Source organism: Spermophilus citellus (genome assembly GCF_964194105.1).
Source record: "Spermophilus citellus genome assembly, chromosome: 15".
Lineage (NCBI taxonomy): Eukaryota > Metazoa > Chordata > Mammalia > Rodentia > Sciuridae > Spermophilus > Spermophilus citellus.
This window is the reverse complement of record NC_138195.1, coordinates 19,199,030-19,219,537: the sequence shown is the minus strand read 5'-3', so window position 1 is coordinate 19,219,537 and position 20,508 is coordinate 19,199,030. Positions and strand designations below refer to the sequence as shown.

General features: G+C 39.6%; 1 protein-coding gene across 1 annotated transcript in view; it reads left to right on the top strand.

The window, feature by feature from the left end:
* Positions 1-20,508, top strand: part of PTPN20 (protein tyrosine phosphatase non-receptor type 20) — a 67,260-nt gene that overhangs the window by 22,233 nt on the left and 24,519 nt on the right. The window contains exon 5 of the mRNA XM_081268364.1: positions 1,394-1,484. Within this exon, the coding sequence (XP_081124490.1) occupies positions 1,394-1,484 (91 nt within the window). The remainder of the gene's footprint in view (positions 1-1,393; positions 1,485-20,508) is intronic.

Sequence of the window (20,508 nt, the reverse complement as noted above, 5' to 3'; positions counted from 1 at the left end):
TTAGTTTATTTCACAAACCAGGATATAGCTACTCACAAATATAGTCAGAATATGTTCTTAGGTTATATGAGGCAGATCTTATATTTTTTTCATTCATTAAATTTTTTATTGTATATTATTTATAGAGAATGGTGGATTTCATGGAAGGTTATTATTGTGTACATAAAAACATAATTCCTGTTTCTTTTTTATAGTTGACTGTGGTGGGTTCCTCATTCATGTATTCAACCAACTACAGATCAAAAGTATTAGAAAATGTACATCTCTACTAAATATGTACAGACTTTTTTCCTGTCATTATTCCTTAAGCAGTACAATATAATAACTATATAGCATTTACATTATGTTAGGTGTAAGTAATGTACAGATGATTTAAAGTACATGAGATGATGCACATAGATTATATATAAACACTACACCGTTTTATATAAGGAACTTGAGAATTCACAAATTTTGATATCCATGTGCATCCATGGGGGTTTCCAGAACTGATTTTAGTAGATACTGAGGAGTGACTGTGTATAGAACAAGGTTTTTCCTACTTTTAGTCTACCTCTGTCAAAGACCATCTGCTCTGTGCTCTTGTTACTATGGTGTTTATTCTTTCCCCAAGGGGATATATATGTCTTCATGGCTTCTACCTGAAATGACATCCCTTCACTATCCTTCTTTGCTTCCACACACTCACTGACTTTAATATGGCTGACTTTTGATGACTCACTCAGGTCCAATTCAAGTTATATGAAGAAGTTCAGGCATAAATCTGATGCTGTCATTAGTACTATTGGTTCTGTATACTGGTCCTATGTATTTGATTTATGTGTTCTCTGCCTACATATTCTCTCTTCAAGGTTGAAGCCATTTTCTGCTTCATGATTGAATTCCAATATCTAAATCAGTGCCAGAAGCATACTAAATACTTGATAAATGTTTGTGGAATTTACACTTGGTGAAGTAATTTTTTTGAAATAAGACTATTTGAATTATTGTCCAAGCTTCAAGAAATAAATTTTAAGACTTTATATCTTAAGAGCAGATATTTTGTTATTTGTTTATGAAATAATAGATTTATGGTTAAGCCCTAAGAAATTAACATTTAATGTTTCCTTGGGTTATGAAAAAGGAAAACCATGAAGTTCAGGGAGAAAGTATATTAAAAAAATGTAACTTTTTTTTTTTTATCAAGGAACTCATTGGTTAGCATCTCCAACTTAGGATATTATATAGAGTACTTTTTAAATTAGGTTCTAATTTATCTGCTTTATTAAATAATGAATTACATAGCAAGTCATATCATAAAAGGGTTAAAGGATCACAAACACTAAACAAAGATGATATTTTTTCTTTTTTTTGTTATAGTAAATCAAGACTTTCTCTTGTTTTACTTTTAAAGGATTTGGAACTTAAGAATCTACCTGGTGAGTTCAACTATGGGAATGAACCATTGAACAGAGAAAAAAACAGATACAGAGATATTCTTCCATGTAAGCTAAAAATGTTTTGATTGCTTTCCTGTTTACCTTGGAAAAGGTTACGAGGGTTGGATGACTTTCTATATGAGTGAGTTTGATCTGTGACCATGACAAAGAGCTCTAGTAGCTAGCAGCATTTTACCTGGCCATATTCTAGGAAAAATGCTAGAAATTGGTGAGAATAAAAGCCTCTATTTCTGGTATGCTTTCTAGCCACTGTCAAAAGGTTATTTATCACAATTGTGGCCTTACTCTCCTGAATTGCTACTTCTCAGTTCATGAGCCATTGAACTTCTCAGTTCAAAGATCTGAGACATCTGCCACCTTGGGTAACATTTGAATTTGGATCACTTTTCTTGACCATTTTATTTAGACACACATATGTAATGGGGACTATTTATATACTTGTTCCTGGAAAAAACCTATCTATTTATCTACCTTCCAATAGCTGCCCCTTTAAAAAATTTTTATTGGTGCATTATAATTATACATAATAATAAGATTCATTATGCCATATCCGGGTGTGCATATAACATAATTTGATCATTCTTATTCTCTAGTATTGGCTGCTTTTTGATTGTTTCCAACTGACCTACTAATTCCTTCCCTGTGTTGGGTGGACTGTAGTACCATCCTCTGTCTTCTAGCCCAATCCCAGTTTTACTTATAGGATTTATCTGTCTCGGACATCCAAAGGGGAGAAACACAAATAAAACAACACAGTTTTAATCTTAGGCAATAAATATCATTCCATGACTCACATCCCTTTAAAAAATTTTTTTTGACTAAATTTACCCTTTTTCTTCTAAATTTACCCTCTCCCTTGTATCCTATTTCTTAATTAATGTAGTCCTCTGTTAACAGTTTAAATATGAGGTGTCCCTAAACGTTCATGTGAGACAATGCAAGAAATTTAGAGGTAAAGTGATTGGGTTTTGAAAGCCTAAACCTACTCAGTTCATTAATCCTCTGGTAGAGGATTAACTGGGTGGTAACTGTAGGCAGGTAGGGTATGGTTGGAAGAGGTATTTCATTAAGGATGTCCCTTTGGGTCTTATGTCCTGGTGAGGACAGCCACCGTTCTCTGCTTCCTGGTACCATGTCCTGAGCTGCTTTTCTCCACCACACTCTTCTGCCATGATTTTCGGTCTCATTTCACTCCCCAACAAATGGAACTAGACATTTGTGGACTAAGGTCTCTGAGACTGTGAACTCAAAAATAAAATTTTTCTCCTCTAAAATTGTTCTTGTCAGGTCTTTTAGTCACAGTGAAAAAGTTGACTAACTTATAAATTGATACTGAGAAGTGGGGTAATTAGTGTGATTAACCTGACCATGTGGTTCTGAAGCCTTTAGAGCTTTTTGGAATTTGTGGGAGGAATTTTTGGAAAGTTTAGCTATGTAAGCTTGAAAAACTTTAGAATGTTGTAAGCAGAGCTTAAGGTTTGATTCTGATGGACGCGCAGAAGACCAGAGTGCTTATCTGACTGTGGAAAGTAAAGAGTGGGCTCATGAGATTTCAGAGTGTGAGAAATAGAAAGTCTGATGGCCCATTTTCAGAATATAGTATTTATCTTTAATTGGGGTGTAAGATCCAATTGTAGCCATTTTAACTATAGCCCTTCCCATTGCGTTCCCCAATTTTAAATGAGCCAGTTGCATAGATTGTGACCTTAAAAGCTCCTCCTATCAGAGAAAGGGGCAGTGCTGTGTTAGGGTTATCCCCAACACAGAATGGGCAGACTGCCTGCCCAAGGGTGCTTATTTGCCAGAATTTGTTCAGTAACACCATGTTTGCAGAAGTAAAGTTTGTCTTGCTGAGCTACTTCTGAGCACATTTGATTTCCTTGTGGCACCTTGGTATTTCTAGCAATTTTGGCACTTAACATGAGGCTATGTGTCATCTAAGGGGTTTTGAGGACTCCCTCTGAGGAGGGAGTCCTCAAAACTTGTTGTGCCTTGTTGTGGTGGCTTAAGAATGAGGGAGGAAACTTGCTATCCTTGAGACCAAAAACAGACCCAAAATCAAAAGTGGATTGGCAACATGGGGAAAGCTCAGTGGCAACCAGGTAACTTTGTGCACAGACCAATGTAGGAGAATTTATTCTTGAGAAAGAAGTACTTCCTTGGTAGTTTTGTGTGACTGAGAATCTCTATTCAGAAACACAAGACCACACTCATGGTGGGTGTGAAAGAAATACTGAATAAGGGGAGTTGAGCACATGAAGAACCCAGGGTGTATAAGAAACCTCCAATATGGGGATAAATAAGTATTCATAAATTTAATGAATGGATCCAAATGCATTTCAATTCATGTGGCTTAAATAAAACTTTAACAAAAAGGGTCAATCTAAATTGGTAAGACTAAATGTGCTTTTGAAATTTTTAACCGCATGATTTTCTAGGTGACCTGCCAATCAAAAATCAGACTCTTGTTTTCTATAAAACATTTAAAGTGTAATTTCCATTGCTTCTAAAGATTTTTCTTTGGCACAAATAACTGACTTAAAGTAATAACTAGACTTATTTGATATCTTGGTTTTCATGAACCTAGGTTAGAAATGGGTAAATTGGTTTTAACATTAATCTTCATAAATGTGTTGTTAGAAGAGACATCTGATTAATTTGCAAAATTAAAATACTAAAAAAGTCAGCTAGGATGAATTCAAATACTCGTAGCTCCTTGAATTCTATGAGGTAACATATATTTGGGTCTAATAAATATGTCTTTATACATTAATAAATGAAAAAAGGAAAAGATTTAATTTCCTTAAACTCAGTATCAGGAGTCCCAGCACTCTTTCTCAGCCTGGCCCCATGCAATTGCAAATCATCTCGCTATGGGGCCAGGGATACCATCCCTGGGCTGGGGAAAAAAGTTCCATGAAGGTTTCCTGGGCTATAAAGAAATGGGCAAAGAAGATCCAGTCTTGGCTCTGCCTTCCAGCCCCTTTTTGAGAAGGGTTGTCAGTTCACCACTTTTGCTGGTGGGTGGGGTCCACATGGGCTGTAAGCTTCATTGATTTCTTTCTGGGTTCCTGACTCATGGGTTCATCCACAGATGCTAGCAGAGGACAAAAATGAAAGGAGTAAGATTTATTTGAATGAGAGAAGATAGAGATCCTGTGATGTGAGAGGGATCATACAGAGGGCTGTGTCTACTGGTATACTAGTCTCAGGTCTTATGGCTTCTGGATAATGCTAAATAGATATTGAAAAAAATATTGAGGCTATAAATATACAGGCATTGGGAGGTACCAAGGCTATTGGCTTGGCCCATGACTTTCTAATTGATTACTCCCTTTTAGTCTTTGAATTTGAATTTTTCTGTAACCTGCATTTGGGTCCACCCCCACTTCCATTTCCCTTTGCTGCTCTGGGACAAAGGAGTTGACTAGAATGTTTAACCTCTAGGGGTGGTCTTTACATTTGAAAAAAGCCTTAATAGGGGACCTTGAGTGCCTGGTGGTTAACTCTTCTATCTCATTCAGGGGGTGAAAGCTGCCAGTCATAAAGGATATAAAGGATATAGCAGTGGGTTCCAGTGCTATTAGATTATAACCTGGGGACAAACATGGTCTGCCCTTTTAATTCCTAATAGGGTACCCATTTGGTCAGGGGATACCCTTGGATGGAATCCTGCCTGTTGTCTGCAAGATAAAATGGGCCTCCTGGAGTTTGGCTTGGACATTACAATTTCTGTATAGAGAGGTCCCTAACAGTCTCTACAGACAATGTGACTTTCAATGGACAGAGGGAGGAAACTGACACAAACCCTCACAACTAGTTGATAGTGCATTTATGATGTATAAAGCCTTGGAAGAACAGAAACAAAGACCAAACTATGTTTTGTTGACAGCCTACATAAAGGGATCTTTAAGGAAACCTAAAGAAAGGAATGGAAAGGGCCTCCTCCACTGAGTATCAATATGCTTAGTGTAAGAAAAAGAGTCAAAAAAGACCTTCTGGATATAGTTGACAGGGAGAACTCACTTAAAGTTGATGGCATTATGATAATAATAAGGAATGCAGGTCAGGCTCAATAATATCCTGTGCTCCAACCCCTTGAATGCAACCTGGTAGGGAAAAGATTAAGGCACAGTATCTTTTTTATATATGCCAGATTGTTCAATCCCTCTCCTGAGATAAAATTTGTTGTGGTAAGTGTACAGATAACATTCCCACCCCAAAGGTAACAACTTCATTTGCAAGTTCCTCCCAGGAAAAGGAAACAAAGCCTGCTTTATGGAGTACTGGAGATTTACTAAAAGTGAGTAAGGCCATTTGGACCAAAGGGACCTTGAGAACAGTGGTCAGTGTTATTTTGACCAAGATTTTGTTTAAGGAGGAAAAAAAAAAGGGAAGCATTAGTGGGGATTCATTCTCTTCTGGACAAATTTATTATTATTATTATTATTATTATTATTATTTTAATTTTTTATCTGTTTTAATTAGTTATAAATGACACTAGAATATATTTATGCACTTTGATATATCATACATAGATGGGATATAAATTCTCATTTTTCTGAGTATACAGTTGTAGAATCACATTGGTCATGTAGTCTGTCTATATATATATAGTCTGTTTCATTCTGCTATCCTTCCTATTTCTACATCCCGTCCCCTGCCCTCCCTTCACTTCCCTCTACTTAATCTAAGGTGATACTATTCTTCTCTAGTGGCCCCCCATCTTATTGTGAATTAGCATCCGAATATTAGAGAAAACATTCAGCCTTTGGTTTTTTTGAATTGGCTTATTTTTCTTAGCATGATATTCTACATCTCTATCAATTTACTGACAAATGCCATAATTTCATTTTCTTTAAAGCTGAGTAGTATTACTATATATATCTCTCACATTTTCTTTATCCATTCATCTATTGAAGGACACCTAGATTGGTTCCATGTTTAGCTATTGTGAATTGAGCTGCTATAAACATTGATGTGGCTGCATCACTGTAGTATGCTGATTTGAAGTCCTCTGGGTATAAACTGAGGAGTGGGATAACTGGGTCAAATGGTGGTTCCATTCCCAATGTTTTGATGAATCTCCATACTGCTTTCCTTAGTGCTTGCACCAGTTTGCAGTCCTGTCAGCAATGTGTGAGTGTACCTTTTCCCCCAAATCTTGACCAACATTTATTGTTGTCTGTATTCTTGATGGTTACCATTCTGACTGGAGTGAGATGAAATCTCAGTATAGTTTTGGACAGATTTTTAAAACATGAATTGAGTCAGCTTTGCTAGACACCCTGAATATATGTGACTAGAGAAATGTGTACATTATATATATATCTGAAAGCTTAGGAGAACAGTTTACCAACCTGGTGTTCTCAAAACTAAACTTGTCTTTAGTGGTAATCTCTTTTAGACTTATATAAAAATGGCAAATTTAATTAATTGGTGATTTATGTATATTATTATGTTCTATATTTGGATAAATCTGACCTTTATCAATAAGCTCTATATAGAATTATCTCTTTACACTAGAATTGGAAGTTAAATGTATTTTGTGTATCAGGAGTGCTTATAAATATCACAAAAGTCTGTCACACGTTTGTTTTGAGTCAATTTGAGATCCATATTTCTTCCCCACCCCCCTCCCTTCTGGCATGATTACTCTGAGCCGTTGTTCAGACTCCTATTCTGGAGTTTTCAGTTCTTCACTTGCAGCCTGGCAACTTGATTTTAATCAAGACCTGGAAAGAAGGAAAGCTTCAGCTGAACTGGAAAGGACCTTACCAAGTGGTCCTAATCACTGGGATGGCGATCGATTGTAAATGGGGAGAACTCATTACCATGGGTTCCACCTCAAAAAGTTAATGTATCTAGGATGGTTGGAAATACCAAAGCATACAAGAACAAAAATGAAAATGACATAAAAATGTATAAAAAGAAAAGGGCAGGATTACTGAGAAATAGAAAGCCTGATGGTCCATTTTAGAAAATAGTATTTTGCCTTAATTGAGATATAAGATCCAATCGTAGCCACTTTCCCTTTGCTCTCACCAGTTTTAAAATTAGCCAGTTGGACCCTGAGCTCCTCCTATCAGATCAGTGCTGATTTAGGGATTAAAAACAGGTGGACTGCCTGCCCAAATGTGCTTGCTTATCAGACTTTGTTCAGTAGCACACATTTCTACAGAAATAAAGTTTTCCTTGCTGAGCTACTTCTGAACACATGTTTGATTCTTTGTGGTACCCTGGTATTGATAGACCCAACCTGATCTTTTCTTAAAATTGGGAGCCATCTCGCCACAAAGCCATGAAAAGCTAATTTCGGCTTTACTATAAATTACTGCAAATTCTGAACCTGCTTGGAATGCCTGCCGTGCCTTGAACTCACCCATGCTGGCTCTCTGACCAGATAGCAGCCCTCTCTGAAACCTTAGTGACACCCCACAAATCTTGGCCTTCCCTGGCCAGACAATGACCTCTCTGAGGCTCTAATGACCTTCATAAATTCTGATGTCGGGGCCAGCAAAAATGTAAACTACCATTAGTGTGATGCTCGTCAGAGTTCTGTCATCTGTAACCCCCCTTTGTGTAACTTTCTGGGCTATAAACTGGGCTGCAGGAAAGCTGCTGCTGCTGTCTTGTTCCCGCGGTTTTGGGAGGGAGAGGCAGCCCGGCCGGTTGGAATAATAAGCTTGCTTTAATTTGATTTTAATTGGAGTCAGTGGCTTTTCTTGCGTCCTGGTCTAACAGTATTTCTAACAAGAGGAGGAAGACTCTGTTGGAAATTGGACTAGAGGCCATTCGTGCTATAGTCTGGCCAAGAAGTTGTCTACATTTTGCCCATGTCTTGAGACTTTCAGTGAAGTTGAATTTAAAGGTGTTGAACTTCTTAATCTGGTAGAAGAAATTTCTAGGCAGCGTAGCATTCAGGCAGTGTCATGGGTATTGCTGCAGTTTAGCCGTTTATTGTGAAAATTGTGAACAAGAACCAAAGCAGAAAGATTTGAAAAATTAACAGTTTGGCCAGAAAACTATGAGTATGTTTGGGGCTAAGGAAGGTTGGTTGTTAAAACAATACAGCCATGAAAGACATGCTAAATACTTTCAACAGAGACAATAGGAAAGATAGCTTGAGGGCATCTCAGGAATTGGCAAGACCACTCCCACTTTAGGATTTAGGGTATAAAAGTAAAAATTTTCTTGAGAAGAGTTCAGTGGGATGTTCTGCTTGCATAGGGCACCTCAGAAGTTGTTTCACCATGCTTAGCCACCCAGGCACTCAAAGGCTGCTGGAGGCTTGATTACTTCTTGAGATGGGTGCAGACCTTGGCATCAAAAACCAGGTGCTAGTTCTGCAGGAATGCAATCCTTTTGGGCAATCCAGGAACTATTAAGACTATGGGGACTTGAGAGCCACAGCCAAAGGGGCCCCAGCAAACTTCCAGCTGCCAGCAAACTTCCAGCTGCCAGCTGATGATTGGCTCACAGCAGCCCCAGCAACATCTAGCTGATTGGCTCCTCTGCAGTGATGTTCATTGGGCTGTTTCCCTGCCCTTCAGACTGCCAGCTGATGATTGGCTCACAGCGGCCCCAGCAACATCTAGCTGATTGGCTCCTCCACGGAGCTGCTCATTGGGGGACTTCTTTGGCTCTGCCCTCACGACCCAGCCAATCAGCTTCAAGAGCAGGAGGATTGTGGGAGGTGGTGAGGTTTGTGTGGGGGTGAGAGGCTTGTGGGAAGCCGGTGGTGGCAGTTGGGCTCTGAGGGTTTTTTCCTGAGGAGCTGTTTTGTTTGGCATTTGTAGTTCTAAAAATAAAGTTAGTTTCTTTTGACAAGTGGCTCCTGAATTGTGCCCAGCCAGACAGCGGCAGGGACTCTTGGAAATGAACTAAATGTATTTTGCATGTGAGATAATCCTGAGCTTTTGGGGGCTAGGGGCAGATTGTTATGGTTGAGATATGAGGTGTCCCCAAGTAGATCATGTGTGAGATAGTGCAAGAAAGTTTAGAGGTGAAATGAACAGGTTATGAGAGCCTTAACCTAATTAATGTATTAATCCTCTGATAGGGATTAACTGGGTGGTAACTATAAGTAGGTAAGTCCGATGTGGCTGGAGGAAGTGTGTCATTGGGGGCATCGCTTTGGGTTTATATTCTGTCCTGGTGAGGAGAGCTCCCTCTGTCTGTTTGCTGGTGCCATATCCTGAGCTACTTTCATATACCACATTCTTCTGCCATATGTTCTGCTTCATTTTGGGCCTCAAACAGTGGAGTTGGCTATCTATGAATTAAGACCTCTGAAACCATGTGCTCTAAATTTTTCTTCTAAAATTGTTCTTGTCAGATCTTTTGGTCACAGCAGTGAAAAATCTGACTAAAACATCTATTTGTTCAAGCCAGAAAACTTAAGTCACCTGTAATAACCAAAAAGTTGTTGCAAATTCCTTTGATTTTACTTCCTTAAGACCTCTATATTCTGCCTCTATCTCTTGATTCCAATTGCTGGCAATTTTAGATTGAGCCCATTTTTATCTGTCAGCTGCTTGTTTTACTGCCTCCCTTTCCCATCCGTTCACAGTAGCTACTGAAGACTTTTCTCCAATGCAAATCAGAGTATGCTGCTCTTCTCATAAAGCTTTTTCTTGGCTCTTTGTTATTGTCATGGTAATGTTCTTTTGCATGGCACAATAATTTTAATTCTCATTGCCTCTGTAACCACTGCAATTCTTCAGAACTTCTTTTGGTTTCTGAAATTTATTTTTTTCTTTTTCTTACCTCCATATTTTTGAACCCATGGTTCATGCAAGAACCACCCATCCTCCCTTCTTTGCTGTGGTAATTCTTTCTTTCATAGCCTCTTCTTCTTGCCCCCCTTTTTTTTCCTCAGCTAAGTTTTGTGTTTTTCCAAGTTTCGAAGTATCTTGTAACCGCCCCCCTCTAATTACCAAACTCTATTTTGATTTTTTTGTGTATGTGTTTTGCCCACTAGACTTGAGGTAGTTGTGTGGAACACAATGACCACCATCATTTGATAACTTCATATTTAGTTGGTTCATTCAGATTAAAAATAGATTATGATTATAAAAATGAAGAGTACCTTCCCAGGATAGTTAATTTATTCTGCTACAATCAATGGGAGAGTGTGAAAAAGTGCATTGATGAGTAAAAATCTGGGTAATAAACCATTATGAGATATTGTAATAGTTAATGCCAACAATTTGGTACTCTTCTGAGAAGCAAAAGGTCTTTTGTTCAATTATATAATTTCTATTCCTATGTGTGGTGGCTTGAACTCTATTCTGGTACAAAGAATGAAGAGTAAAGAGATGTGAATATACAAAAATGTGAAATTAGTTTATTGAAACTAAGGGAAATCAGGAAAAAATTTGAACCAAATTGTTTTAAGGGTCACTAATTTATCTTCTTAGTAACATAAAATAATCTATCCTGAAAATCTTTTTACTTAATGGAAATCATCGAAAATTTTTTGATTTCTTCACACATTTTTTGGATTTATAGAGGTTCCTGAAGATTCCATCAAGGAAGCCAGAGAACTGGGCATAGTGACACATGCTTATAAGCAACTCAGGAGGCTGAGGCAGGAGGATTGCAAATTCAAGGTCAACCTTAGCCACTTAGTGAGACCCTCAGCAGGTTAGCAAGACCTTGTCTCAAAATAAAATAAATAAATAAATAAAAAGGGCTGGGAATGTAGCTCAGTAGTAAAGTGCCTTGGATTCAATTCCTAGTACCACAAATAAAAATAATAAAAGGAAAGAAAAGAAAGAAAGCCAGAAAAATAATTTATTTGCCCTCAACACATAGAGTCTTCACTTTGTGTGGCACAATATGGACAAATATATTGGTTACTGTATTCAATTAAAGAAACAGCCATACTGCTTTAATTATCATGATATATTAAATAATTAGTTGCATAAAATAACAAACATCTTTGCTAGCCCCTTAGTCCACAAATCACTATTTAAATAAGAGATTTGCATCGTGACCAGGGACTAATCATGTCCTTTCTTTCACAATCTATTGCCAGTTGGCCACCGTGTGTCTGTTATTCCATTTATGCACAGACAGCAAAGTGTATAGTTGTGTTACTTCCTTTTCTTTCAGTGATAAATCCACATAACATTTTGTAAAAATGTGTCATCAAAAGTTAATTTACTGACAAAGATGAAGCTATAGTAAGGGCATGAAAATTGATAATTTTTGGAATGAAATTCATATTGCACATAAATGGAGTTATAGAAGAAATGGCTGATGAGGAACATGTAACACTGCCACTATTCAAGAGACCTTAGAGGCACAGTCAGAGGAAGTTTTTAAAGGAAGAATTATTAACATTAATGTCATAGAAAGTGTGAAAACCCTGTAGGGAAAGCAATGCCAGCAAAAACTTTTATATTAAAGGGACGTAGCAGCTTTTTTACAAAAATGAAAGTACAAAGTCCAAAACAATAGAGAGTGATCCAAATTTAGAAGGGAGTATGACAACCAAAACATAGAAAAAATGCTCATTCTGTAAGTTATATGATGAAAGGAGAAAGCAAATACTGTTTCAGCTACTCAATGATAATTTAACAAATTAAATGCTTTAATTCTAAAGTTTTATAGTGTTTGAGGTAAATATTAATATTACTACTTTTTACTTTTCTCTATGTTTATAATCAGAAATAAAGGGGTTTTAAGTGTTTTGACAACAATTTTAGGCCTATGAAACAATCATAGGTTTTCCTACTGATTATTAAATATTAAATGTTAAAGTATTTTTGCATAGATTGAATTTGCACACTCATATTTATGGCTCTGTACTACCAAATCAAGAAAGGCTTTTGTTAAATAGCTCAGCTATTTTCAGGACTACAGAAAGACAGGATTTTACATTTATTTAGCATTTTTTCAACCAACAAAGCATTTTAAAAGCTAATAAGGGAGTTAGATACCCTATATGTAAGATCTTTGGCTTTTAGCATGATACAATGTTTTGTTACTTGTCTCTGGATCAGGATCTACTAAACCAATAATTGTGGTGACTTAGATTTCTGTGATTGCTCTCTATAATATGAGGAGGGCAGGGAAGATGATGATATCTGAATTTACTGATGCAGGAAAATGAGGAAAGAATAATCTTTTAACAAATGGTTTGAACAATTGCATGTTTTTATACTAAAAATTAACTTTGATTCTTACCTTAAACCTTCTATAAAAATTTACTCAAAATGGATCATAGAGAAAAGATGGCGGCGATGGGAGTGCATCACCCCAGTGCACCGCGTCACTGTACAGGAGAAAGACGAGGTGAAACGGCTGAAGGCTACCTTGTTGGGAATTTCCAGTGAAATCGAGGTGCTCCAGAATCTAAAGGACGGATTTCCAGTGTGCGGGATTCGACTGCGGGGGCTCGCTCGCGGGCAATTTCTCCGCACGGAGGGTAGCAGAACCTGCTCGGCGGACCGCCCCGCGGATGGAGTCTGGGGCGCGCGCTGAGTAGCGGCGAGGTACCGAAGCGGGAGTACAGCGATGCGGATTCTGGGGGCTCCTGCCAGCGGTGCACTGGCCGTGCTTAGTGCTGAGTTCCGGCTTTGAGACAGAGGAGAGAAGCGGTCCAGTTCGATTCTCGACACCGGTCGGACCACGGAGGAGGACAGCAGCCGCCATCTTGGAGAGCTGGTGTAATGATCCCTGTTTTCTACTGATCTCAGCTCATTCAACTACGGAACAGGTGATTCCAGGCTGGTATTTGCCTGCGTCTCGCAGACAGATCGCTCAGGCTCAGGACAGGAGAACCTGAGGAGAATACTCTTCGGGGCTCGCTCTTGGCAAGGCGGGCGCCAGACTTTGAGCGGCCGGATTCTGGTTCCCCGGGCTGCTTTAGCCCAGGGTGGGGGAACCTGCAGGGACTGCGTGCCGACGCCAGCTCCAAGTGGAACGTGCGCTGAGGGGCAGCGGGGCTCTGACTCCCGGAACAGTTTTGGCCCGGGGCTGGGGAGCCCGCGGGGACTGCGTCTTTGACCCTGCTCCTAGCGGAGCGTGCACCGAGCTGGGAGAGTTTGGAGCGACCGGGCTCGGTCTCCCGGGGCTGCTTTGGCCTGGGGCTTGGGAATCCGTGGCGGTTGCTCTGTGGAGCCTGCTCCTAGAAGAGCGTGGCTGGGATCGGAGAGGCAGGTTTCTGGCTCCCGAAACTGCTTTAGCCCAGGGCTAGGGAACCTGCGGGGACTGCGAGCTGACGCCAGCTCCAGGTGGAACGTGCGCTGAGGGGCGGCGGTGCTCTGACTCCCGGAACAGTTTTGGCCCGGGGCTGGGGAGCCCGCGGGGACTGCGTCTTTGACCCTGCTCCTAGTGGAGCGTGTACCGAGCCGGGAGAGTTTGGAGCGACCGGGCTCGGTCTCCCGGGGCTGCTTTGGCCTGGGGCTTGGGAATCCGTGGCGGATGCTCTGTGGAGCCTGCTCCTAGCAGAGCGTGGCTGGGGTCGGAAAGGCCGGGTTCTGGCTCCCGAAGCTGCTTTGGCCCAGGGCTGGGGAACCTACAGGGTCTGCTTCTCGGTCCGGGTCCTGCTGGGTGCTGTGGAGGCCTGGGGGGCAGAGTGGAACTGCCACCTGCGCCCAGAGCAGGCCAAGTGACCCGCCGGCGTGGTATCATGACACCCCAACTGCAGCTGGGGCCGAGGAGAGTAGCCGCCCACGCCTGGAACAGGACCAGCGACCCGACTGCGCGGTAGCCAAGTCACCCCATTTGGAGTGGGGGCTGTGCAGAGCCGCCGTCTGAGCCTGCAAGGTAAGCAAACCTGCGACCCACTGGCAGGACAGGCCCGGCAGCCTGCCAGTGTGGTGGACAAGTAGCATCGAGGCAGTCACATCACACTGGTTGGAGTGGGAGTTGAGCAGAGCCGCCGTCCGTATCCGGAAAAGGCCCAGCGACCCATTGGAGAGGCAGTTAGGTACCCCCACTGGGAGTGGGGGTTGAGCAGAACTGCCGCCCGAGCCCGCAAGGTAGGCAGATCTGCGACCCACCGGCGGAACAGGCTTAGAGGCCGACCAGCGTGGTAGACACGTCACACCAATTGGAGTAGGGGCGGAGCAGAGCTGCCGCCCACATCCAGATCAGGTCCAACGACCCGAGGGCGTGGTAGTTAGGTCACCACAATTGGAGTGGGGGCAAAGTAGAGCCGCCACCCGCGCCCGCAGGATGGGCAGACCTGCGACCAACCAGCGTGGTAGATAGATCACCCTAATTAGAGGAGGAGCATAGCCAACTACCCGCCCTGCAAGAGAGATCTCCCAACTATACAAGAGCAATATAAATAAATAGGGGGAAAATTTCAAAAACACAACAGTTTCACCAAGCAGAAAGAAACGCGAACAGTATGAAACGACAAGGAAAGAAAGGACCACAAGCAATGCAGGTCAACTCAACTCTAGAAGAGGTAATAGCTGCAACAGATGGAATGTCTGATAAAGAGTTCAGGATATACATGCTTCAGATGATCTGGAGTCTCAAGGAAGACATGAGACAGCAAAACCAGACAATGAAAGATCACTTTGACAAGGAACTACATAAACAAATCCAGGAAGTAAAAGACCAATTTCACAGGGAGATAGAGGTAATAAAAAACAAACAAATAGAAATCCCAGAAATGCAGGAAGCAATAAACCAACTTAAAACCTCAATTGACAATACTACCAGCAGAGTAGATCACTTAGAAGATAGAACATCAGACAATGAAGACAAAGTATTTCAACTTGAAAAGAACATAGACAGCTCAGCAAGTCTGCTAAGAAACCATGAGCAGAACATCCAAGAAATATGGGATAACATTAAAAGACCAAACTTAAGAGTGATTGGGATACAGGAAGGCACAGAGCTCCAAACCAAAGGAATAAACAATCTATTCAATGAAATAATACGAGAAAACTTCCCAGACTTGAAGAATGAAACAGAATCCCAAATCCTAGAAGCCTACAGGACGCCAAAAGTGCAAAATCATAAGAGATCCACACCTAGACACATTATAATGAAGATGTCCAACATACAGAATAAGGAGAGAATTTTAAAAGCTACAAGAGAAAGCAGATTACATTTAGGGGTAAACCAATCAGGATAACAGCTGATCTCTCAACACAGACTCTGAAAGCAAGAAGATCCTGGAATAACATATTTCAAACACTGAAAGAAAATGGGTTCCAACCAAGAATCATGTATCCGGCGAAATTAAGCTTCAGGATGGAAGATGAAATTAAAACCTTCCACGATAAACAAAAGTTAAAAGAATTCGCAGCTAGAAAACCATCTCTTCAAAAAATCCTTGGCAAAACATTACAGGAAGAGGAAATCGAAAACAACATTGAAAACCATCAGTGGGAGGTAGGACAGTAAAGGGGGGAAAGTAATCAAAGAGGAAAACAAATCAGGTTTAGTAACATTAATAAACAAATATGGCTGGAGGAACAAACCATATCTCAATAATAACCCTAAATGTTAATGGCTTAAACTCACCAATTAAGAGACACAGGCTAGTTGAATGGATCACAAAACAAGACCCAACAATATGTTGCCTACAGGAGACACATTTGATAGGAAAAGATATACATAGACTGAAGGTGAAAGGCTGGGAAAAATCATTCCACTCATATGGACTGCGGAAACAAGCAGGAGTGTCCATACTCATATCAAACAAAATAGATTTCAAGCCAAAGTTAATCAAAAGGGATAAAGAAGGACACTGCATACTGCTCAAGGGAACCATACACCAACAAGACATAACAATCATAAATATATATGCCCCAAACAATGGTGCAGCTATGTTCATCAAGCAAACTCTTCTCAAGTTCAAGAGTCTAATAGACCACCATACAATAATCATGGGAGACTTCAACACACCTCTCTCACCACTGGACAGATCTTCCAAACAAAAGTTAAATAAGGAAACTATAGAACTCAATAACACAATTAACAACCTAGACTTAATTGACATATATAGAATATACCACCCAACATCAAGTAGTTACACTTTTTTCTCAGCAGCACATGGATCCTTCTCAAAAATAGATCATATATTATGTCACAGGGCAACTCTTAGACAATATAAAGGAGTAGAGATAATACCATGCATCTTATTTGATCATAATGGAATGAAACTGAAAATCAACGATAAAAGAAGGAAGGAAAAATCATGCATCACTTGGAGAATGAACAATAGGTTACTGAGTGATCAATGGGTTATAGAAGACATCAAGGAGGAAATTAAAAACTTCTTAGAGTTAAATGAAAACACAGACACAACATATCGGAATCTATGGGACATATTGAAAGCAGTTCTAAGAGGAAAATTCATTGCTTGGAGCTCATTCCTTAAAAAAAGAAAAAACCAACAAATAAATGATCTTATACTTCATCTCAAAATCCTAGAAAAAGAAGAGCAAAACAATAGCAAAAGAAGTAGAAGGCAAGAAATAATTAAAATCAGAGCGGAAATTAATGAGATCGAAATGAAAGAAACAATTGAAAAAATTGACAAAACCAAAAGTTGGTTCTTTGAAAAAATAAATAAAATCGATAGACCCTTAGCCATGCTAACGAAGAGAAGAAGAGAGAGAACCCAAATTACTAGCATATGGGATGAAAAAGGCAATATCACAACAGACACTTCAGAAATACAGAAGATAATCAGAAATTATTTTGAGTCCTTATACTCCAATAAAATAGAAGATAGTGAAGGCATAGATAAATTTCTTAAGTCATATGATCTGCCCAGATTGAGTCAGGAAGATATAGACGACCTAACAGACCAATAACAATAGAGGAAATAGAAGAAACCATCAAAAGACTACCAACTAAGAAAAGCCCAGGACCGGATGGGTATACAGCAGAGTTTTACAAAACCTTTAAAGAGGAACTAACACCAATACTTTTCAAGCTATTCCAGGAAGTAGAAAAAGAGGGAGAACTTCCAAATACATTCTAAGAGGCCAACATCACCCTGATGCCTAAACCAGACAGAGACACTTCAAAGAAAGAAAACTACAGACCAATAATCTCTAATGAACCTAGATGCAAAAATCCTCAATAAAATTCTGGCGAATCGGATTCAAAATCATTTCAAAAAAATTATACACCATGATCAAGTAGGATTCATCCCTGGGATGCAAGGCTGGTTCAATATATGGAAATCAATAAATGTTATCCACCACATCAATAGACTTAAAAATAAGAACCATATGATCATCTCGATAGATGCAGAAAAAGCATTCGACAAAGTACAGCATCCCTTTATGTTCAAAACTCTAGAAAAATTAGGGATAACAGGATCATACCTCAACATTGTTAAAGCAATCTATGATAAGCCACAGGCCAGCATCATTCTGAATGGAGAAAAATTGAAGGCATTCCCTCTAAGATCTGGTACAAGACAGGGATGCCCTCTCTCACCACTTCTGTTCAACATAGTCCTCGAAACACTGGCCAGAGCAATTAGACAGAGGAAAGAAATTAAAGGCATAAAAATAGGAAAAGAAGAACTTAAATTATCACTATTTGCAGATGATATGATTCTATACCTAAAAGACCCAAAAGAGTCTACAAAGAAACTATTAGAGCTAATAAATGAATTTAGCAAAGTGGCAGGATATAAAATCAACACGCATAAATCAAATGCATTCTTGTATATTAGCGACAAATCCTCTGAAATGGAAATGAGGACAACTACCCCATTCACAATATCCCCCCCAAAAATAAAATACTTGGGAATTAACCTAACAAAAGAGGTGAAAAACGTATACAATGAAAACTACAGAACCCTAAAGAGAGATATAGAAGAAGACCTCAGAATATGGAAAAATATTCCTTGTTCATGGATAGGCAGAACTAACATCATCAAAATGGCGATATTACCAAAAGTTCTCTATAAGTTCAATGCTATCCCAGTCAAAATCCCAACAGCATTTCTTGTAGAAATAGATAAAACAATCATGAAATTCATATGGAATAATAAAAGACCTAGAATAGCAAAAACAATGCTAAGCAGGAAGTGTGAATCAGGCGGTATAGCGATACCAGACTTCAAACTATCCTACAGAGCAGTAGTAACAAAAACAGCATGGTACTGGTACCAAAACAGGCGGGTGGACCAATGGTATAGAATAGAGGACACAGTAACCAATCCACAGAACTACAACTATCTTATATTTGATAAAGGGGCTAAAAGCATGCAATGGAGGAAAGATAGCATCTTCAACAAATGGTGCTGGGAAAACTGGAAATCCATTTGCATCAAAATGAAACTGAATCCCTTTCTCTTGCCATGCACAAAAGTTAACTCAAAATGGATTAAGGAGCTCGATATTAAATCAGAGACACGGCGTCTGATAGAAGAAAAAGTTGGGTATGATCTACATACTGTGGGGTCGGGCTCCAAATTCCTCAATAGGACACCCATAGCGCAAGAGTTAACAACTAGAATCAATAAATGGGACTTACTCAAACTAAAAAGTTTTTTCTCAGCAAAAGAAACAATAAGAGGGATAAACAGGGAGCCTACATCCTGGGAGCAAATCTTTACTCCACACACTTCAGATAGAGCCCTAATATCCAGAGTATACAAGGAACTCAAAAAATTAGATAATAAGATAACAAACAACCCAATCAACAAATGGGCCAAGGACCTGAACAGACACTTCTCAGAGGAGGACATACAATCAATTAACAAGTACATGAAAAAATGCTCACCATCGCTAGCAGTCAGAGAAATGCAAATCAAAACCACCCTAAGATACCATCTCACTCCAGTAAGATTGGCAGCCATTAGGAAGTCCAACAACAACAAGTGCTGGAGAGGATGCGGGGAAAAGGGTACACTTGTTCATTGTTGGTGGGACTGCAAATTGGTGCGGCCAATTTGGAAAGCAGTATGGAGATTTCTTGGAAAGCTGGGAATGGATCTACCATTTGACCCAGCTATTCCCCTTCTCGGTCTATTCCCTAAAGACCTAATAAGAGCATGCTACAGGGACACTGCTACATCGATGTTCATAGCAGCACAATTCACGATAGCAAGATTGTGGAACCAACCTAGATGCCCTTCAATAGATGAATGGATAAAAAAATGTGGCATTTATACACAATGGAGTATTACTCTGCATTAAGAAATGACAAAATCATAGAATTTGGAGGGAAATGGATGGCATTAAAGCAGATTATGCTAAGCGAAGCTAGCCAATCCTTAAAAAACAAATGCCAAATGACTGCTTTGATATAAGGGGAGTAACCAAGGACAGGGTAGGGACAAAGAGCTTGAGAAGAAGATTAACATTAAACAGGGATGATAGGTGGGAGGGAAAGGGAGAGAGAAGGGAAATTGCATGGAATTGGAAGGTGAGCCTCAGGGTCATACTCAATTACATATAAGAGGAAAGGAGGGGTAAGAGAAAAATAATACAAGTGAAGAAATGATTTACAGTAGAGGGGGTAGAGAGAGTAAAGGGGAGGGGAGGGGGGGGAAGGGGGACAGTAGAGAATAGGATAAACAGCAGAATACATCAGTCACTAGAATGGCAATATGTAAATCAACGGAAGTGTAACTGATGTGATACAGCAATCGGTATACGGGGTAAAAATGGGAGTTCATAACCCACTTGAATCAAATTGTGAAATATGATATATTAAGAACTTTGTAATGTTTTGAATGACCAACAATAAATTAAAAAAAAACCAAAATGGATCATAGACAAAAATATAAAAACTTCTGGAAGAAAATCTAAGAAAAAATTATAGCTTCATTGAGTTTTGCAAAGTTTTTCCCAATACACATGAAAGTTTTACTTTTAAAGTGCTAATTAAGATAAAACAAGATTCTTTGTATATGCCCTTATCCAATTCATCTGGTGTCCGTATAAGAAAATGACAATAAAACACAAAGAGATACTAGGAATTCAAAAGCACAGAGAAAAGACCATGTGAGGGTACAGCAAGAAAGTAGCTATCTGCCAGCCACAAAGAGTGACCTCAGAAGAAATCAAACCTGCTGCCATCTTTATCTTAGACTTTTAGTATTCCAGAACTATGAGAATAA